The sequence below is a fragment of the Osmerus eperlanus genome, chromosome 19 (genome assembly GCF_963692335.1).
Source record: "Osmerus eperlanus chromosome 19, fOsmEpe2.1, whole genome shotgun sequence".
NCBI lineage: Eukaryota > Metazoa > Chordata > Actinopteri > Osmeriformes > Osmeridae > Osmerus > Osmerus eperlanus.
The window spans coordinates 617,404-637,934 of NC_085036.1; the positions used below are offsets into that span (position 1 = coordinate 617,404).

At 43.0% G+C, this 20,531-nt stretch overlaps 1 protein-coding gene across 2 annotated transcripts in view; it reads left to right on the plus strand.

Annotated features, from left to right (window-relative positions):
* Positions 1-12,196: 12,196 nt before the first annotated feature.
* LOC134039574 (CD166 antigen homolog) overlaps positions 12,197-20,531 on the plus strand; it is an 82,853-nt gene continuing 74,518 nt past the window's right edge. For both annotated transcript variants that reach the window (XM_062485530.1, XM_062485531.1), the window contains exon 1: positions 12,197-12,466. In XM_062485530.1, coding sequence (XP_062341514.1) covers positions 12,409-12,466 — 58 coding nt within the window. In that variant the 5' untranslated portion in view covers positions 12,197-12,408. The remainder of the gene's footprint in view (positions 12,467-20,531) is intronic.

Below are 20,531 nucleotides of genomic sequence, written 5' to 3' on the forward strand. Positions count from 1 at the left end.
ATGACACTACCTGTCTCAGACCTCTTAATAAGAGGGTCCTGAGTCCATACACCAAGTTTGGAGTCAATGCATCAAAGATTGGCTAAGATATGACCTCACTTACCTTTTTCCGGATCAGTTGCTCAATTTGATTGGCTGTAACTAACAAACGGTTGCGAAAATCCAAAACGCCATGTGATGTCTTTTGTGAGGTTTGGTCTGAAGATGATCTGTGGCAATTTTGAAGAATATTCGACAAGAAATGTAGGAGGAGTAGCGAAAAATCGCTTTTCCTTAACATTCAAAATAGAATCTATAGAACTGGGTATGATGTCATATAGTGCGTTGGACTCATCTTGATCCAGGGAATCCAACAATACCTCATTTTGGAAAATGAGGCATATGGTTCAAAAGTAACGTGTGTAAACACACCTTCAACCTTGACTCATTGGTGGCGCTAGAGGGTTTGAATGGGAGACATGAAACTTGGTGAAATTGATGAGGGGACTGGCCCCAAAGAGTGTGCCAAATTTCACAACTTCAGACCATACGGTTCCCGGGGCTGCCATAGACACCAAGAGACGGAAGTTTAGACATAATAATAATAATAAGAAAAGGTGGAAACACTTAAGGTGTTATTACCAAATATTATAATAATGAAAATCTTCCATGGAACAAGCGCGCCTGCTCTTAAAGGGAATGTGAGATGACGCTCTGATTGGTTTATTGCACTTTATGCCCAAACCATACCTATGAGTAATGTAGCTACTTCAGACCAACCCATTTAGATTTGCGCCAGGCGCAGAGTCATTTATCCCGCCGGTATAATAGCAACAGCCCAGGAGACCCGCCCACAAAGTTACTTGCGTTTCGCTTTTTGATACTTGCGCATTCAGATCGTTAAAATAGAGCCCCTACTGTTCAGCTTGGGTGCTCACATCAGTGGCAGTCCTAGCACATTTGGCACCCTGGGCAAGGGGCAAGGTTTACACAAAAAAGGTTTTCCCTAAAATAGAAAATATTGTGGACTATAATTTATGCTCAAAACAAGTATATAATTTCAGAATCGTATATAATTTCTTTAATAAGTACAAGTTATCTGTTTGTGCCCGAACAAAAGAGTTTATGGACAAACCAATATCCTATAAGGAACTACTGCCAGCTATGTGTTTGGTTTAGGCATGACAAAAGCAGAGTCATAGATGTCATAGACAGTGATAAACAAATGGCTCATCCAATCACATGCATAGTACTTTTTTGGGAGGTCTTTGTCAACTCTTTTAAGTTGTCAAATTCCTTAAATAGTTAAAGATCCTGTAAAGCAAATTCCATGATTTGCTTCTCAGTACATTATATCAGAATCAGAATCAGAATGGATTTTATTCGCCATGAAAGTTTGCACAGACAAGGAATTTGCTTTGGCAGGAAGGTGCAAACATTAAACATATAGGAATCAAACATTTAAATATGAGGACTAACTATACTAAGGGTACATAACTAGCAATACTAAGTGGAATTAGATTAAAATAAACTATACAATAAATATAAAATACAATATAAGTTGCAGTAATTTACAAACAGGGTGGGAGGAGTCGGCCACAATCTTCCTCGCTCGCCTCAGGGTCCTCGAGGTGTGCAGGTCCTCGAGGGCAGGCAGATTGCAGCCAATCACCTTCTCAGCATTGCGGATGATACGCTGTAGCCTGCTCTTGTCCTTGGCAGTGGCAGCAGCGTACCAGATGGTGATGGAGGAGGTGAGGATGGACTCAATGATGGCTGTGTAGAAGTGCACCATCATTGTCTTTGGCAGGTTGAATCTCTTCAGCTGCCGTAGGAAGTACATCCTCTGTTGTGCTTTCTTGGTGAGGGAGCTGATGTTCAGTTCCCACTTGAGGTCCTGGGAGAGGATAGTGCCCAGGAAGCGGAAGGACTCCACAGTGTTGACTGGGGAGTCACACAGGGTGATGGGGCTGAGTGGGGCTGTATTCTTCCTGAAGTCCACAACCATTTCCACTGTCTTAAGAGCATTGAGTTCTAGGTTGTTCTGGCTGCACCAGGTCACCAGGTTGGCCGCTTCCCACCTATAATCAGACTCGTCTCCACCAGATATGAGCCCAATGAGGGTGGTGTCGTCCGCAAACTTCAGGAGTTTGACGGACGGATGACTAGAGGTGCAGCTGTTGGTGTACAGGGAGAAGAGCAGAGGAGAAAGGACGCAGCCCTGGGGTGATCCAGTGCTGATGGACCGGGAGTCAGAGACTTGTGTTCCCAGCTTAACACACTGCTTCCTGTCAGACAGGAAGTCTATGATCCACCTGCAGGTGGAATCAGGCACGTTCAGCTGGGAGAGCTTATCCTGAAGCAGGGCGGGGATGATGGTATTGAAGGCAGAGCTGAAGTCCACAAACAGGATAGCATAGGATCCAGGTGCTGTAGGGTGAAGTGGAGGGCCATGTTAACTGTATCGTCCACAGACCTGTTGGCTCTGTAGGCAAACTGCAGGGGGTCCAGTAGAGGGTTTGTGATGGATGGATGGATGGTGTGCCAGCACCAGGTGCTCGAAAGACTTCATTACCACAGAGGTCAGGGCGACAGGTCTGTAGTCATTATGTCCTGTTGGCCTTGGCTTTTTGGGCACAGGGATGATGGTGGAGGACTTGAGACAGGCTGGCACATGGCATGTCTCAAGGGAGGTGTTAAAGATATAGGTTACCACCGGAGACAGCTGGTCAGTGCAGTGCTTGAGGGTGGCTGGATAGACAGAGTCCGGCCCAGCTGCTTTGCGGGGGTTCTGCCTTTTGAAAATTCTGTTAACTTCACCCTCCTGAATGGAGAGAGTCGTCACTGTAGAGGGGGGGAGGTGGGAGGCCTCCTGGGTGGGAAGGGGTAGTTTAGGACTGTCCAATTGTCTTTCAAATCTGCAGTAGAACTCATTCAGGTCATTGGCCATGCGGGAGTGGGGGGGCTCTGGGCTTGAAGTTGGTAATCTGCCTGAGCCCTCTCCAGACAGAAGCAGTCGTTTGCAGAGAATTGGTGTTTTAGTCTCTCCGAGTTAGGGCTGGGCGGTATGAGGGTATATACCGTGCGACGGTAGAAATGTGTCTACTGGGAGAGATTTGGCTATACCGTTTCAACCGCGGTATACTTTTATACTATATTTTTGCATTACACGTGTCAATTAAATGTAAATGTATTTGTTGTTCAAGTTTTATGTCTCGTGCTGTAAAATTATTGTTGTAAAATGACACTGGTGGCGTTGCTAGCATTCTTGATCTAGGATGACTAGTGAAGGCTAACTACTTACTAACTTTCATGCCGGGAAATATCAAACTGAGGATTTAACATATCGACCGAGCTTTAACGAGGTTGATACGCCGAAACCGAAGTTAGATATGGATAGTAAAACTCAGACTGATCGCTTTCGCTCATTTTGAAATTTTCGTCGGAGGGCATTACGGATCCGTATTGAGCTGTGAGTAGGTCACCACGCGGATGGCATGACTGCGCATCAGCCAATCAGAACGCTCGTACTCTTAACTTTTTGGAGTCTTTTGTTTTTAACTCAAGTGTTGTCTCATGTGAGGCAGTTGTTTTTGTTTGTAATAAATAATCGAGTGTGATGATGAAGTATGGTATGGTTATTTTGTACCATTTCTTAATTTAATTTACAGAACAATTCCTATACCGTGATATATACCGTAACCGTGATATAAAATGACTCATACCGTGATAGAAGATTTTGGCCATATTGCCCACCCCTACTCCGAGTACAGTCATTTAGCCTCCCTCACCACCTTGCTAAACCTGTTCTTCGACTCCTTGAAACTGTCTCTGTCCCCACTCCTAAACGCGGCCTCTTTCGCTGACCTCAACCTTCTGAGTTTAGCTCCAAACCAGGGTTTGTCGTTGTTGTAGCTCACCCTGGTGCGTGTTGGTATACAGCAGTCCTCACAGAAGCTGATGTATGATGTCACAGCCTCTGTGAGCTCATCCAGACTATTGGTAGCAGTCGTGAACATGTCCCAGTCAGTGCAGTCCAAGCACGCCCGCAGATCCTCCATAGCTTCACTGGTCCACTGTTTCGATGTCCTCACAGCAGGCTTACAGCGCTTTGGCTTCTGCCTGTATGCAGGAATCAGGTGGACCATGGCGTGGTCAGAGTGACCCAGTGCTGCTCGGGGGACCGCATGGTATGCTTTGCTGATTGTAGAGTAGCAGTGATCCAAGGTGTTTCCTTCTCTGGTAGGGCATTTGATGAATTGTCTGTATTTGGGGAGTAAGATTACCTTTGTTAAAGTCACCTAGCACAATAACCAAGGAATCCGTATTTTCATGCTCCACACTCAGTATCTGGCTGGCGAGCACACTTTGAGCCTCGTTGACGCTAGCCTGCGGAGGCATGTAGACGCCAACCAGAATGAATGATGCAAACTCTCGTGGCTACAGTTAATACAAAATGATTCCAGATCAGGAGAACAGTGCTGCAGAATCACTGTCACATCTTCACACCAGCCACTGTTAATGTAAAAACAAATACCACCGCCTTTCGTTTTGCCAGAGAGCACAGGGTCATGATCCGCTCTCAGCAGTTTGAAACCTGCTAGCTGTAGCGCAGAGTCTGGGATCAGTTCACTCAGCCATGTCTCCCTAAAGCACAAAACGGAAGATGAATGAAAGTCTCTGTTTTTCCACACCAGTAGCTGAAGTTCATCCAGTTTGTTGCTCAGTGAACGCACGTTGGAGAGAAATATCCCCGGTAACGCTGTGCGTGCCCCACGCCGACGGAGTCGCACCAGTGCACCGGCTCGTTTGCCTCTCCTACGACGCTTCTCTGCTAGGACAAAGCCGAGGGTGGCTTTGAGTATAATTCCCACTAACTCATTGGGAGTCAGGTGGCTGAGCGGTTAGGGAGTCAGGCTAGTAATCTGAAGGTTACCGGTTCGATTTCTGGCTGTGCCAAAATGACGTTGTGTCCTTGGGCAAGGCACTTCACCCTACTTGCCTCGGGGGGAATGTCCCTGTACTTACTGTAAGTCGCTCTGGATAAGAGCGTCTGATAAATGACTAAATGTAAATGTAATTCTGCCGCTGGAAGCAGAAAAGTGGGAATTAAATCCACAGGAGTTGTAGTCCTGATGTTTAGAAGTACTTCTCTTGTTAGAGAACCCCGGAAATCTTGGCAGAACACTGAATTAACAGACAAAACAACAAAAAAGAGCGCACCTAACGACCGAGGCAGCCTTCGTCGGCGCCATCAAGGATCTTCTATTCTATACGTGTGAAATTCCTGAAAGCATGTGCAAAGCGTGAAAACTTTGTCGCACTGAAATGTGGATTTAGACCGTTGAACTGTTTCTCTTCCGTTTTCAGCTCAGGTTTTGTATAGGCGGAGCCAAAACCTGACCGATGTCACAGCGACCTATCTACGTCAGATCACAGACGGTTGCATTCTGTTACTCAGCTGGTACGATGCAAAGACAAAGTAATGAATAAAACACTGCAGGTAGGTCTGTTCTGATATCAGCAATTGATTTAGCTAGTGTTGCTGTTGTTGCTAAATTCAATAAATTCAAGGGGGCGGAGATTCAGCTCCTTCCGGCGACACGCCCCCCCAGTCTCAAGCAGAGAAGACTGCTGATTTTCTCAAGATTTCAAAGCTTAATTTAACATACTTGTCTGTGTTTTTTTTTCATTCGAATTTGGATGGGTAGTTAACAACACATTCTTCTGTGGTGTGATGAACTTAAAACAAATTTTCAATTCCACTTTACAGGATCTTTAACACACTGGTCAGTTCACAATTAACATCAAGAACCAGTTTAAAGCCTGTATATTGGAAGTGGTTTTAACCTGCTTCTAGTTAGCATTGTGTAATAATCTTCTGGTAACAAATGCAAAGTAAAGACCTTAGCTTTTGTCAACATGGTCAGTAAAAGCATGTTTCAGAATTTTGCAGAACTGCCCCGTAGGTAAAAATGTATATATTTGACCTGTGTTATCTACATGTGTTTGTGAATGCTGCTGGACCCATGCAGATCGCAAAGTCACCTAAGTTTTAGCTTGTATTGCCTGTTGTGGGGGGCTACTGCTTGAGCTTCATCTCATCATTCATCTTTTGTTGTAAAGATGAATTCATGGTTTTAATTACTGTAATTGTAAATGTTACAATTTCCATATTATGCCAGGAAGAATCTTTTTATAAGATTTCAGGCACTGCCATGCCTCATTTGAGAGTTTTTGGCATCCGGACAGTTTTTGGCATGACAGCACCTCTAAAGTGGACCATTTCTTAACCTTGATATTATTTAAACATGTAGTGTGGCTGTAACCTAGCTGCCTCACTCCCATCACTGTAGAGGCTCGTATCCTCACCCTTGCATTGTTGCGCAAGCCAAGGGAGACGCTGTAACCAAGTTAATGCATACAGATATTATTAAGAAGACGAAGCATCAAAGATATTAGATGGCATCCTGTTGGTATCCATTTTACATTTGTTTAAAACAAATTGGTCTTCAGCAAACATCCCTGTTTGAAAAAGCTATTTTTAAGTTGTTTGGGGGCATTTCTAATGATTTGTATGATAGTTTTTTAAGTGAAGTGTGACAGGAAAGGCAGGGAGAGAGAGAGAGAGACATGCTGCAAAGGGCCACGGCCGGGATCAAACTAAGGACTTTGCATCAGCCTACATGATACGGGCATTTATCTGGTGAGCTATCGTAGCAACAAAAAAAATTAACAGCTTTGAGAAAAGATTGTCTTTTTTTGGAATGAACACAGTTTTGCATATCAGAGCGACTTACAGTAAGTACAGGGACATTCCCCCCGAGGCAAGTAGGGTGAAGTGCCTTGCCCAAGGACACAACGTCATTTGTCATGGCCGGGAATCGAACTGGCAACCTTCAGATTACTAGCCCGACTCCCTCACCGCTCAGCCACCTGACTCCCTGTACATATGCATCCATACTTTATTTATAATTATTGTGCATATGTATGAGCTATATGTATGTATGTATGTATGTTCTGTACGTTCCCTTTATGTAATATGTGGTAGTCAGAATCAGAATCAGAATGGGATTTATTCGCCATGAAAGTTAGCACAGACAAGGAATTTGCTTTGGCAGGAAGGTGCATACAATAAACATATAGGGACCTAAAATTTTAATATGTGGACTATCTATACTAAGGGTACATAAACTAGCAGTACTAAGTGGAATTAGAATTAAATAAAATATACAATTAAATAAAATATAAGTTGCCGTAATTTACAATATAAAAATACAAATATTATAAAAATACAAATGTACAAGATACAATTTTGTGAAGCGTGCAAAAATCAGTGTGTTTTAAGCAGGAAGTCATTAGAGTCAGTGTGGTCCCTTGGCCTTGTTGAAGAGGCCAACAGCGGAAGGGAAGAAACTGTTTTTGTGGCGTGAGGTATTGGTCCTGATGGACCGCAGCCTTCTGCCGGAGGGGAGTGACTGAAACAGGGAGTGAACAGGGTGGGAGGAGTCGGCCACAATATAACCCTAACCCTTTCACGAGCGGGAATCGAACCAACAACCTTCTGATTAATAGCCCAACTCCCTAACCACTCAGCCATCTGACCCCTATTAGGAACAACTGCCAGCTATTTGTTTGGTTTAGGTGTGACAAAAGCAGAGTTAGCCTGTGATAGATGGTGATAGACAGATTGCTCATTCAATCACATGTAAAGTACTTTTTTGAAAGTTTGCCTGCACTTTTCCAAATCAAAGCAAATCAAATGTAGGATGTACTTCCTACGGCAGCTGAAGAAATTCAACCTGCCATAGACAATGATGGTGCACTTCTACACAGCCATCATTGAGTCCATCCTCACCTCTTCCATCACCATCTGGTACGCTGCTGCCACTGCCAAGGACAAGAGCAGACTGCAGCGTATCATCCGCACACTGCTGAGAAGGTGTTCGGCTGCAATCTGCCTACCCTCGAGGACCTGCACACCTCGAGGACCCTGAGACGAGCGAGGAAGATTGTGGCCAACCCCTCCCACCCTGGCCACTCTCTGTTCCAGCTACACCCCTCCCAGCAGAAGGCTGCGGTCCATCAGGACCAAAACTTTGCGCCATAAGAACAGTTTCTTTCCATCTGCTACTGGCCTCTTCAACAAGGCCAAGGACTCCCATTGACATTCATTCATTATTTAACCCAGTATCTGATTGCACTATGTTGACCACTCATGCTGCTCATTCTTATTCTTATATATAGTGCCTTGTGTCAACGAAGGGGACTCAGTGCTAGCCTACGTCACAACGTCAGCACACGTTAGCAACGACGCATGGATACAACGTGCATTGCTGTTGCACAGCAAGTATTGTATCGTGCCGTGGTGTACTAGCAGCATTATACATTTAAGCAATTCAAGACTTGCATGTACAGTAAGTAATGTCACAATAAATTATGTATTTAACCTCAAGCTTGTGTGGTGCGTTGCTGTATTCAATGCCACAGCCTAAACTTTGTCAAAAGAAACCTTAATTTCTGGCGCATTCAAACAATCCCCTCAGTGAAGTTTGGCTAGCAACAGCAGCAAGGCTAGCTTGCTCGTAGCACAATTCAGCTTCTCCACGCAGGGCTCTAGACTGAGACCAAAAAGTCGCGTTTGAGGGCATATTTTCAGTTAGCAGATGGTACCGTTTGAATCGCGATTCCATCTGAAAAATACTGCCGGTGACAACGTTGTTAGAATAGCTTGTCTCAAAGGGGGTTCAGCTTGTTTCATATTAAATGGACCCATCTGCAACCGACGCAAGCAAGCACACCCTACAAATTGTACCCTCTCTAATTTTTGTTACATTTTGTTTATATAAGGGGGAGGGGGGGCCTCCCCTGCCTCCACATACAACACCAGATGCCACTGTAGAGCAGAGTAATGACATCGCGAATACGGACGTTTATCATCATTATTATTTTGTATTATTATTAAGAGGCCCCTGATTGGTCGAGGCCCCGGGCTTAAGCCCAGGTAAACCCGTGCATTAACGCGCCACTGGCTGTAAAATGCCTCGAATTTGCCCATTCTCATCTGATAACCCTGGAGAGGCAGTTAGAACCGAAACTGTACTGTACTGTAGCTAGTGGTAGGTGCCAGTGGAGCGAGTGGTACGTGAAAGTGGCTAGTGGTACGTGCCAGTGGAGCGAGTGGTACGTGACAGTGGCTAGTGGTACATGCCAGTGCCTCCACTGGTACGTGACAGTAGCTAGTGGTACATGCCAGTGCCTCCACTGGTACATGACAGTAGCTAGTGGTACATGCCAGTGCCTCCGCTGGTACATGACAGTAGCTAGTGGTACGTTACAGTGCCTCCGCTGGTACATGACAGTAGCTAGTGGTACATGCCAGTGCCTCCGCTGGTACATGACAGTAGCTAGTGGTACGTGACAGAGCCTCCACTGGTACATGACAGTTACTGTTCTGTTGATAGTGGTATGCAAGTGTCTCGTGGCAGTTGCATTGGGTGTCTTGCAGCTTTTGTTTACTGTCGTGTAACTGCCCCGCGGCCATTTTAGAATAGAATTGTTTAAGTATGTGTGGTGGCCTGCGGAAACCCGTGGATGTCGCGGCCGCTCATTGTTGGCTATAAGCCATAAAAGATCGAAAATCGTTTTCTGTCAAAATTGAGATTTTTGATGTTTTGTATCGTTAACACCCTAAACTTCATTGTAATGTACAAAAAGTATATGATTACTTATGAAAAACTATTAATTTCAACGGTTTTTGGACATGTCAGCTAGCAAGATATAAAATAATGAACTATTATTAACAACTATATTTACTCAGAGTATCGAAATGCAAATGTAGGCTACCTATATTGACTTCAGTTATTACAATTAATGATATACGCCACTAGGAGGCGCTGATAACAATGTGCATTAGAGACGAGAGTCTACAGCGGTGGCTCATGTGCACGCTTAAATTCAGTTACTCTGAGTAAAATAATTTGTTACTAATTCATTACGTGTGTACAAGTCTGCTTTACATTACAGTCACACAATTACACTATATGCAATATAATGTTTAAATCGACTACTTTGTATGGTGAGCTTGTAGTGAGACATCAAAAGTATGGTTTGGAGTCTGTTAGCACGAACAGTTTAACTTATTTTTTTAAATAAAAGTTTATAGCCTGTTCTCCTATTCTAAAATGGCCGCGGGGCAGTTACACGACAGTAAACAAAAGCTGCAAGACACCCAATGCAACTGCCACGAGACACTTGCATACCACTATCAACAGAACAGTAACTGTCATGTACCAGTGGAGGCGCTGTCACCTACCACTAGCTACTGTCATGTACCAGCGGAGGCACTGGCATGTACCACTAGCTACTGTCATGTACCACTCGCTCCACTGTCACGTACCACTCGCCACAGTACGGTACAGTTCTAACCGCTACTGTAACCCTGGTTTGCAGAGGTACACACTCAGTCATTTCAATGAGGGGTAAGGCGGATATCGCGTGCGCCATAACACCAACAGCAGAACGGTTATCCAAATAACAAAGAAGTGTACAACACTCACGTTACAGCATGTGTATTCACACACATACTTGATGCTATCTACCTTTCCATTAGCGACAGTAACTCAGCTGTTAGCTGCAGAGCTAATGTTACAGCCACATTCTAAGGGTAGCAAGCTAGGTAACCATATACAGTAAAGCTACAAAATGATATAGCGTTAGTTAACTTACTTGTCCGAGGTTAGTAGCTGGACGAAGGAGAGTTAGTACTGATCCAGAATTTAATTTCAGCAAGGCCAGTTTTGTATTAGCTCAAGTTGAGGAAACAGTCGTGGCTGAAGTGTTTGGCGCAGACATACAAAGCAAATGCGCCTACAACAGAAGTTCTGTAGGCGCATTTCCAGAGAAAATAAAATTAAGACACTGGGTCTTCAGAGGCTCAGATGAAGGAACTGTAAAAAGATTTTTGTTTTCCTTTGTACATCCAAACTGAGCAAATGTAATGCTTCGTTCGTTTGCAAGCCATGATGTCTATCGAGGATAAAAACACTTGCACGGTCGTAGCTCAGTTTCTTATGGGCGGGCAAAGCAGAGAGAGGGGAGGTAACCTTCCTCCTTGTGACGTCACAAAGAGGAGATTTTCAAACAGAGCAATTGAGCCTTCATTTTCTCAAAGGCGGAGAAGAACACCCAGTGCTTGGTTTACACCTATCAAAAATTCTAGCCACAGGGGGACCAAAGGCAAGCTAGGGGAACTCATATTAATGTTAAATAACCTCCTAAAGTGAAGTTTTCATGTCATGTCACCTTTAAGAAACCTTGGGATGGGCAATTCAGTGAGGGATCCCTTCCCTCCGGAGATGGTTGGTGAAAGAGGTGCAAAACACAGGCTAATCATAGTCATACATCAAGAAAAGTGCCAATGGGTGTTGAAATACAGAAATCCAAAGTTGGCAAATGCTTGTATAAGCAGTGGAAGCATCGGCTGGGGGCGTGTGATCGGCGCAGCATCACAGGAAAGCCAGTTAGATGGATGGACAGGAAGGGAAGGGACCAGTAACTCCCTGTTGTCCGTCAAAGGAAACCGATGTCCACTTGGCGACTAGGTCCAATGTTGGCAGACCGTCACGGACCGCTGTCCACTGGTGACCAGGTCCAACATTGTCAGACCGTCGACCAGGCATATGTTGACAGCTCAACCCCCCACACCACAGGGGAGGTGTGGAGGGGGGGTTTAAATGGGACAGAGAGAAAAAAGCAGGAATTAGAGAATGCAATGGAGCAACTAACATTAGGCTATTTCCTACAACTGCAAATTCCACACAATTGTTTTGAAATTACGATTTGATGATGTCACTACATGCGTACGAAAGTAAAAGTAGAAGTCATCCTTCTATTTTGATTTCCCCTTCAAACCACATGTATATTTAAGTTAGTTGGCTTAAACCTATTGTAAGCAATACAAAGTGCTTGTCTTTAGGCTACGTGCACAAAACACCCAAAAACTGCGCAACTGAGGAAACACATATGCACTGGCAGTGTAGCCAACGTTTAATTGCAAAGAAAATCTATATTTGACCTATGAATAATGTCAGTGCAGCATGTATATGGCAACATACATGCTGCACTGACATTATTCATAGGTGGGGCAAAAAAAGGCGGAGTTGCTCAGGAAAGCCTGTCCCCTCCACTAGGCTACTCGAAATTTCCCGTTCTTCAGTCAGTCACCTGCTCAGTTCTCGCGCACTTCTCTGATATCACGCTCGAAAATTTTCGGACTTTCCAAGAAGCTTTGAAATAGATAAAAACAACAGGGACGCCACTATTACAACGCTGTTGCTTACCCACGCTACATTCGAAATTTTCATAATTTATTGTAAAACCGATTACAGGTCATTTCGCCAGGATCCTGAAATCTTGATATTTCGAAGGATGGACTCGACTGCTTCCCTTATGGTCTCCCTCATCACTCTTGTGATGCATCTACAAGGTAATTAGACTATACAAAGTTGTTAGCTCTAATGATGATTTCTGTGGTCATTTTAGAACAGGCTGCCTCGTCATGTTTCGAATTAGTTAAAACCAAATCTGATTATTTAGTAGGCTAAGTTAAGTTCTGTGTAACAGTGACACTCGGGACACTGTCTGTTGCCTAGGTTATTTAAACATTTAAACCGACCTCTCCCACTCACTCAATTCATCGACAAGTTGCAACAGTTTTTTTATTTATTTGGGACGTGCTATGATCTTGATTAGAATGACTGTAGCTAGCTATACCCGAATACCATAGGCTAAGGACGCAATGCATTATGAAGTGAGTCCACATTGCTGAACATTGTCACACAATGGCTGTGGAACAAATATATCTAGAAAATATACAATAGGCTATAAAGATGCATGATCACTAGCCACGCATAAGTGCAAAATAATTCATATAGGACTGTGAGCACATGCTTTTACTCCGCTAATGTAGCCTATCCTAACCTTTAGTTTACCCAACTTTTTTTATTGATAGTTCATAGGGAACTTCTTTCCATATTCCCATAGCCTAATGGAAATTAACGTGTCTATAGCTGCCTTCGGGTATCACAACTCTTCCTCCGGCATCTCTCTCTCTCTCTCTCTCTGAGAGAGCGTACGGGATTTGGACCGACGAGGTCCATTGCTTGCTGTTCGGCATAGCAATGAGATTGCGATTCAGCCCTCAGCAATTAGGCCTACAGGTTACTCATTAAGTTGAAATTGTTCTCAGACAAGCTGTGTTTGTTGGTATTAGTCTGAAGGGAGGATATGCTATGGGGAAATAACACGGTTTGAGTTCCAATCCATAGAATTTTCCTGACACAATACATAAATTCTGTTTAGTCGTAGAATAAGGTCATTACTGATCCTTCATTTGCTCATAAACACAAACAGAGACTCATGGGCTGTAAGTCCTGGTTTGCATGTGAATTGCAAATGAGCACCTAACCGCACCCTTTTATTCAAGAAATTGGCTTGGCTGCCTCTTGAAATTGAGAAGTATGCCTTTAACATTTCTATTAAAGTCACATATGGTATAACACGGTATCACAAGGTTTCACCCGAGATTTAGTGGATAACTATACACTAATGTAATATATATCCATCCCTTGTAATTAGCATAATCTGTCATTTCAGTCTCCTGTCGTTAAACAGACCTGCTCTTTGTTATGAGGCAGAGAATAGCTGTAGACAGTGGGGTTATGTCTGCAGTTAAAGCCTCCATTTGATCTTATCTTGGGTGGTCATGGTCGCTGACCCCTGACAGATGGGTACCAGAGTTGTTTTGGTTTGATTCAAATCTGTTGAAATGCTCCACCCCTACTGTGAATTGTGGCCTGAAGTTTCATGTTAGCCTACAGAGTTGAACCTCATTGAGGTGTTGTGGTCTAATAGTATCAAGCTGTTCATCTGCTTTGAATGTCTTTAACCTCAGGACTAATGGGTGCTTATTATACTATCTGCCTCTGTCCAGACATGTAAAATAAATACTTTTCGACATCAATCATAGAGGCACCTCACATGTGCTGTGTATGCAACCTCAAAAGGCCAGTTACCTTCAACTCCCACCACCTTTGAGGTTCACTGTCCTTTTGATCCAGTGTTTAAATCTTTCTGTCAGGGCCTGAAGATTTATCGTCCTCACCCGCTATGAACAAAGGCGTTCCACTTGTCTAAGATGTCATTTCTGTATGGGGTATAGCCTATTTGAATAAACAAATAAATTGCATTGCATTGTGTAGACGGACTAATAAAACAATAGGTTTATCTTGGGAGGTGTTATGTGTGATAAAATGTTGACAGAGTTGGTGGAAAAGAGCCCTTTAATAAATTCCTTTCACCTCTCATGCAAATGCAAAAGTGGTTGTTATCCCACCAGTGGATAGTCTTCCTCAGCCATGGTGACTAATACCTTATACTAATACCTGGCCTTTTTCAATGTACTGAATATCTCAGCAATGCAGATGAAGACCACTGATGAACAAACCAAGTGATATCTGGAAAGGAAGGGGAATTACAATGAAGTCACTTGTAAACAGAGCGGTAACCACCCCATCCCCACCCACACAGAGAAGCACACTTCCTGAAACGGAATATGACTCAACTGCTGCAGCGTACTTTGGTCTATGGTAGCAACATACAGGGCTCGTTCACATGGGGTTATGATGTCATGGCTAAAAGTCATTTAGACTGCCCATTAAAGTGTGACTTTCAATTCAGACCAGGAAATGAAACAGTCTGTGTGCTCTTGGGGATAGCTTTGTTTAACATGCAGACAATGTTCTAAAGTCCACCATGCCAAGGAGGCTCTCCTTTGGGATATTCATATATATATAAGGGGACAGTGTATTGGCTCATGTTATCATGCCAATGTATTTAGGTTTGTGTTGTGAATTGCTTATGGGCAGGAAGGGACTGCTGTGTCACTCCCAAGTGACACAGCAGTGTCACTTGGGAGTGACACTGCTGTGTCACTCCCAATTATATTATAAACTAGAAAGTTGAATTCATTCAGATTTCAAAGAGTAGGCTATGCCATTTTTTATTTTACACATCCAAACCATTGTTAGACAGACCGCTGAATAAAGGGAAAGCCTATTCCTAATGCAGTGTCAAGCTCACAAACAGGGTCAATTTAGTCTGTAAACGAGAAACCCGCAAGTTGCACGAATAATTTGACACAGCCACGGTGTAATGGCAGGAACTTTAATCCAGTCAAAACCAAGTGATTTTGCCAGAGCAACATGGTCATTTGGGTGGCCCTGTGAGGTCATTCCTGTGTTCATAAGACACAATTAGCCAATTACAATGACTACTGATGCAGCCACTAACTGGTAACTGGCTAACCTGTGTGCTTGGTGTGGGGAGTGGAGGGGTGGGGGGTGTAAAGGCTGGCAGGTGGTAGTGATGGGGGCCCTCAAATGCTTTTACAGCAATTGCTTCATCCATATGACATGAGAGAGACACCTAGCTTCATTTTCTTCACTCATCTCTCCTTCTCATCCTCATCCAGCAATACAACCCCCTGCCCCCCACCCCATCTGCTAATGGACTCATCTTAGCTCTGGGACCAGTTTTCCGAATTGCCTAAATGACTTCTGGGAAATTGTATTAATGAAAACAAAACAGATTTGATCCATTCCACTGACTTTCTGTGTAACCCCCTTCCACACACTTCCTATTTAACATATTATTGCATTGTTGAGAACAGAGCTGTGCTGGTGGATGCGCAAAGACTGTGGGTAGTACTTGTAGATCACAGCTTGATGGAGCCTTGTCTGGATGACTGAAATCCACCAGAGTCAGCATTATATAGGCAAAGGTTTGCATTTGTAAAGATGCAACGTTGTTCCTACATGTTATAAAAAAGACTACTATAGGGAAGCTTTAAATGAAAACTCAAAGCTCAAATCCTCTGTCATTCGTCTGTGCAGCAAAGCTAGATCCACCAATAGTGATCAAGTATGGAAGTATGAAAATGTAGCAAAGCCATATTTCATCTTGCTAATACCACATGCCCTCCTGGACTGCTGTGACTTGATAGATGGTGAAAACCTGTAGGCCGTTAGTCAGAGCCCCCTCACGGAACACAAAATCAATTGCCATCAAAGCAATCTTTATAGGACATGGAACTCCCACTGCTGCCATGATTATCGCAGGTGTAGACATTAATTAACCGCTTCAATTACTTGATGGCATCAGGATAATTTGCTCTCTGGTATGTTGAGGCCACCTCCATGCTTGTCATGTAGAACATGTTTGTGGATGTATGCTTAAAGTGCATCTAAACAGACCAGCCAAAGCATTTTGGGAGATTTTTGCTCATTACAGACCAGGTAATATAAGTGTATTGATATTGAAGCCAATGTCGGGGTGGGAGGATTAACATTGATCGCTAAAGCACCCAATTACTCTCTTGAATGTGCCTCTGTACATGCATTTATGGGGATATAACTGCTAAACTCAATAGCCAACTGGGGTATATGCCAAATGACTTCCAGACTGGTAAAGGGATAGATTAGATACTGGCAAGACAGCCCTTCAATGGATAAAACCAGGATTCATATTGTATTTAAAATAACAAGCGAAGATAGGAAAATATCATTAATTAAAGCAACTTGAGCTGTAATATAATTTACAGTATCTTGCTCCTTCTTCAGATATATTTTTTTGTTGTAAATATGTACTATAAAAAGGTGAATCTATGCCCAAGACATGCTGGCCAATGGATTTACTGTACATTGTTCACTGTAGATTGTTTTATTTTATTTTTAAGTGAGTGCGTGTATGGTAGGCTATCTGTGGCAGAGGGCAGGATGCCCAAACACTCACGTAAGGTGGATGTGTATAGTTCAGTCGGGTTAATGTGATACAGGAAAAGTGGAGTGTATCTCCCTGGTTTATGACCATGCCTCTGTACACCAAAGAAGAATCAACATGCCAGCTTGGACACCAGGAAAGGCCCTGGAAGTGGGTCATGTGGAACATTGTTTGCTCCTTTAATTGCCATCTCCCTATAGCCTCACAATGTAAGCATTCATCAGGCCGGGGCTTCTCCTCAAATCTTGCTCACATCTTTACTTAAAAGTGAATCGCCACGTTTGCATCAACTTGAATACACTAGTGCCCTATGCTTACTAGTATCTTACCCGTTTAACTCGTGTTTAAAAATGACTTGTCAGAGCGTAACGGAGGAGTCATCTTCTGAGCTACAGCGCAAAGTTCTTAGAGAACTGCTAGATGTCCGTCTGTCTAGAAGTCTGGTAGAGAAATGGGAACTTAAGTTCTCAACAATGTCAGCTCTTTCCCATACGTCATGGAACAATTTTTAGGCTTCCCTGAAAGAAATAATTTTTGTTGAGCCTATTGTTTTCTAATGAAGCACAGAAGCGAATGCCATTGAGGAAAAAGGCTAAGAAGTCAACATGTCCCTTGTGACTTCCCAGTGCCATATCACAGTTAAATTATACCATTCCATAAACTGACAGAAAGGTAGTTCATATAAGCTGGCAGTGTTGAAAGGCATTTCAATTGAACTGGAGGGAGGACTGCCTGCGAGGGAACGACACATCTGTCTCTATTTCTCCCTGAATAAAAGGTGTCTAGTCTACAAGCAGGGAAGATATATCTCTGTCAGTTAATCTTTCCCCGTGTGGCTTATCACACAACATAATACTAATGAAGCCAGGTCAGATGTTATCCGCAACACAATTTAGTGCTGTCCTCTTACTCCTCCCCCTTGTCTTCCACTGTGTTTTACTATCACAGAGTAAATCAAGCTGTGAAAGGCAGAATTGTACTCCCATATAATGAATGCACCTTCTCCCTAGTTTACAAGGTTACTTTAGTTTGAGCAAGCATTTGCATAGGGACGTGCACTCTCGTTCTATTTTCATAATATACGTATGGAAGAATGAGAGGGGCGTGGTTGAGGGAGCACTGCTGTAGAATAGGGTGAGGCAGACATGGAAATTAAACCCCATTCACAATCCTGATGCTACTAATTTGTCTGTCTGCTGAGTAGTGCTGCACAACAGAGAGGATGAGGCCAGGCAGCGGGGTGTGCGGGGCCTGTGTTAACCTTGGGGGCCCAAGGCTGGATTCTATGTGGGGTTCTGGCTTATTGCTGCCTAGGAAAACTAGACACCAGTGGTCCAATTCAGGCCTAGACTAGGTTATGTGTAACAAGTGCCAACATAACATAGTTTCAGTTCTCATAGGAAACATGTTCCGCCATTTGTTGCATTAATTTCATAGTCATGTTTATATTTTTATTTACAGAAAGAAAGCACTACAAATCTGAATTTGTATTCTAATAAATGTAATCTGTTTTCCCTTTCACGGTTCAGTACATGAATCCAATTTTGTGCTCTTTCAGAGCATAAAGAATAGCTTCATCAATCTTGTTGGATATCAGGTTTGATTGAATAGGGCCTTTGGTTTAAACTTCTAGAGAGTTCTGATGCCACCTACCAACAATGAGGCAACCTCTAATAAATGTTTAACTGAACAATCTTAATGTAACTGATGTTCATGGGAAAGCTAGATATATTTCGTAATGTTTTACACACATGAAAAAAACTCCTCCTTTGAAAGGTAGGAGCCTCCTACTACCTAGGGAGTAGCCCACATTTCACCCCTTCCACCCCTTTTCCTTTCTGGGGCCCCTGTTAGTCATTATATCTCTAAGCAGTGGGTGAACCTCGTCTGGCTGAATTATTCAAGCAGGCAGCAGCTTTCGGGGTCCAAAGCTGAGGAGGAAGACGGATCTTTTCATGCGACAAATTAGCAGCAGCTCCACCAGTCCTGAAGAGCAGGCTCAGGTTTCACCACTGTGTTGTCTCAGATCGACCCTGTACTAATACGGGAGCGTGAAAGGCAGCAAAAGCTTAAAGAATCTGTTGAAAGCATGTGGACTCCTCGGCTGACAGAGGATTATTCAGAATCAATGAGTATTCATGGATAATGAGCATGGTTTGACCTGAACATGGAGTCTCAAATACTGAGGGGGAGTCAGTTACTACAGTTTCTGTGGTTGTTTAAGCTGCAACACCAACAACAGACACCAGCTGCATAGGTATAGCCTGAATACTTGCCATTGGGTAAACTAAAGGAGATTTGCACATGGTTTGTCTTTGTATTAAATAGAGCCCGACCAATAACGGATTTTTAAGGCAGATACCGATACAAATATTTGGTGATTTAAAAATCCGATATTCCGATATAGGCTGGTATAAAAAAATATTTTAAAAATCCAGAATCGCGTAACAAAACAACCTGATTTCCCTAACAGTTATTTGTAGTTTACATGTAGTAATTTTTAGTAGACGCTCTTATCCAGAGCGACTTATAGTAAGTGCAGGGACATTTCCAGAGGCAAGTAGGGTGAAGTGCCTTGCCCAAGGACACAACGTCATTTACATTGCCGGGAATCAAACCGGCAACCTTCTGATTAGTAGCCCGATTCCTTAACCACTCAGCCATCTGACTCCTGTTATTATTTCCACACTAAAATAATATGATAATGCAGTTTAAAAATAAACTTGTTTGTTTTATTGTCACATCAGAACAGAGGAACATCAAAATATAATAAAGTTCTGATAAATAAAATGTCGAAAAATACAAACTTAAGATATGAAACTTAAAGTCCTTTGAACAAAAACACAATAATAAAAAAAAAATATAGATATATATATAGCTATATATATTTTAAACATTAATATTCATTTATTGGCCATTATAAATGGAAAATGCCTAATATCGGCCGATAATATCGGCCCGTCGATATATCGGTCGGGCTCGAGTATTAAATGCTTGAATTGGAGCTTGGGCATCTACACAATCTCCATACATCAACCCTTTAGTCCTCCACTAGATGAGAGGGTCTGTTTACTGCTTCTGACTGCTCGTGTTGAGTTTAGGAACTAGCAGTCTTTGGTTTCTATTTTTTATTGAAAGGTTTTAGTTACGTGTGTGTGTGCACTTTTTTTCTGCTGAATCACAGTTGACAGCATATCTGTATCTCTCTCTCGTGAGATAGTTCCTTCGTGGGTGATCTCAGTCCCTACCCCTTTTCTCTTTGCCTTTTTTTGTGATTGCACTCCTCACAAAGAACCCAAATTGATGTATTTACAAGCCAGAGGGGTCAAGTACAAAAGCTCCAGTGTTAGAATGGTTTTCAATGTGATGGGCTGGCATTGCACGGCATGACCGTGATTGCACAACTGTAATCAAAACCCTGAGTGTCTGAGTGACACAATCTAATTACAGTTTTCTTTAAATACAGGCTCCACACCAACAGTTCTAACAAGTCATTGACAATGTCTTCAAATTCACAGTGGCCAGACATCTACATCCATTTAATTTTGCTCCCATCAAACAAGAAACTATTCACCTAAAGGAGATTTGATGTTAGCCGACAGACTGGACAATAGCCTATTGAGTGTTGTGGAACAACACGTATTGCAGAAATGTGACAAAAATTGGTTCTTTTAACCTGCACCCTGGGTTGTGCACTTTCATGTCCACAACTT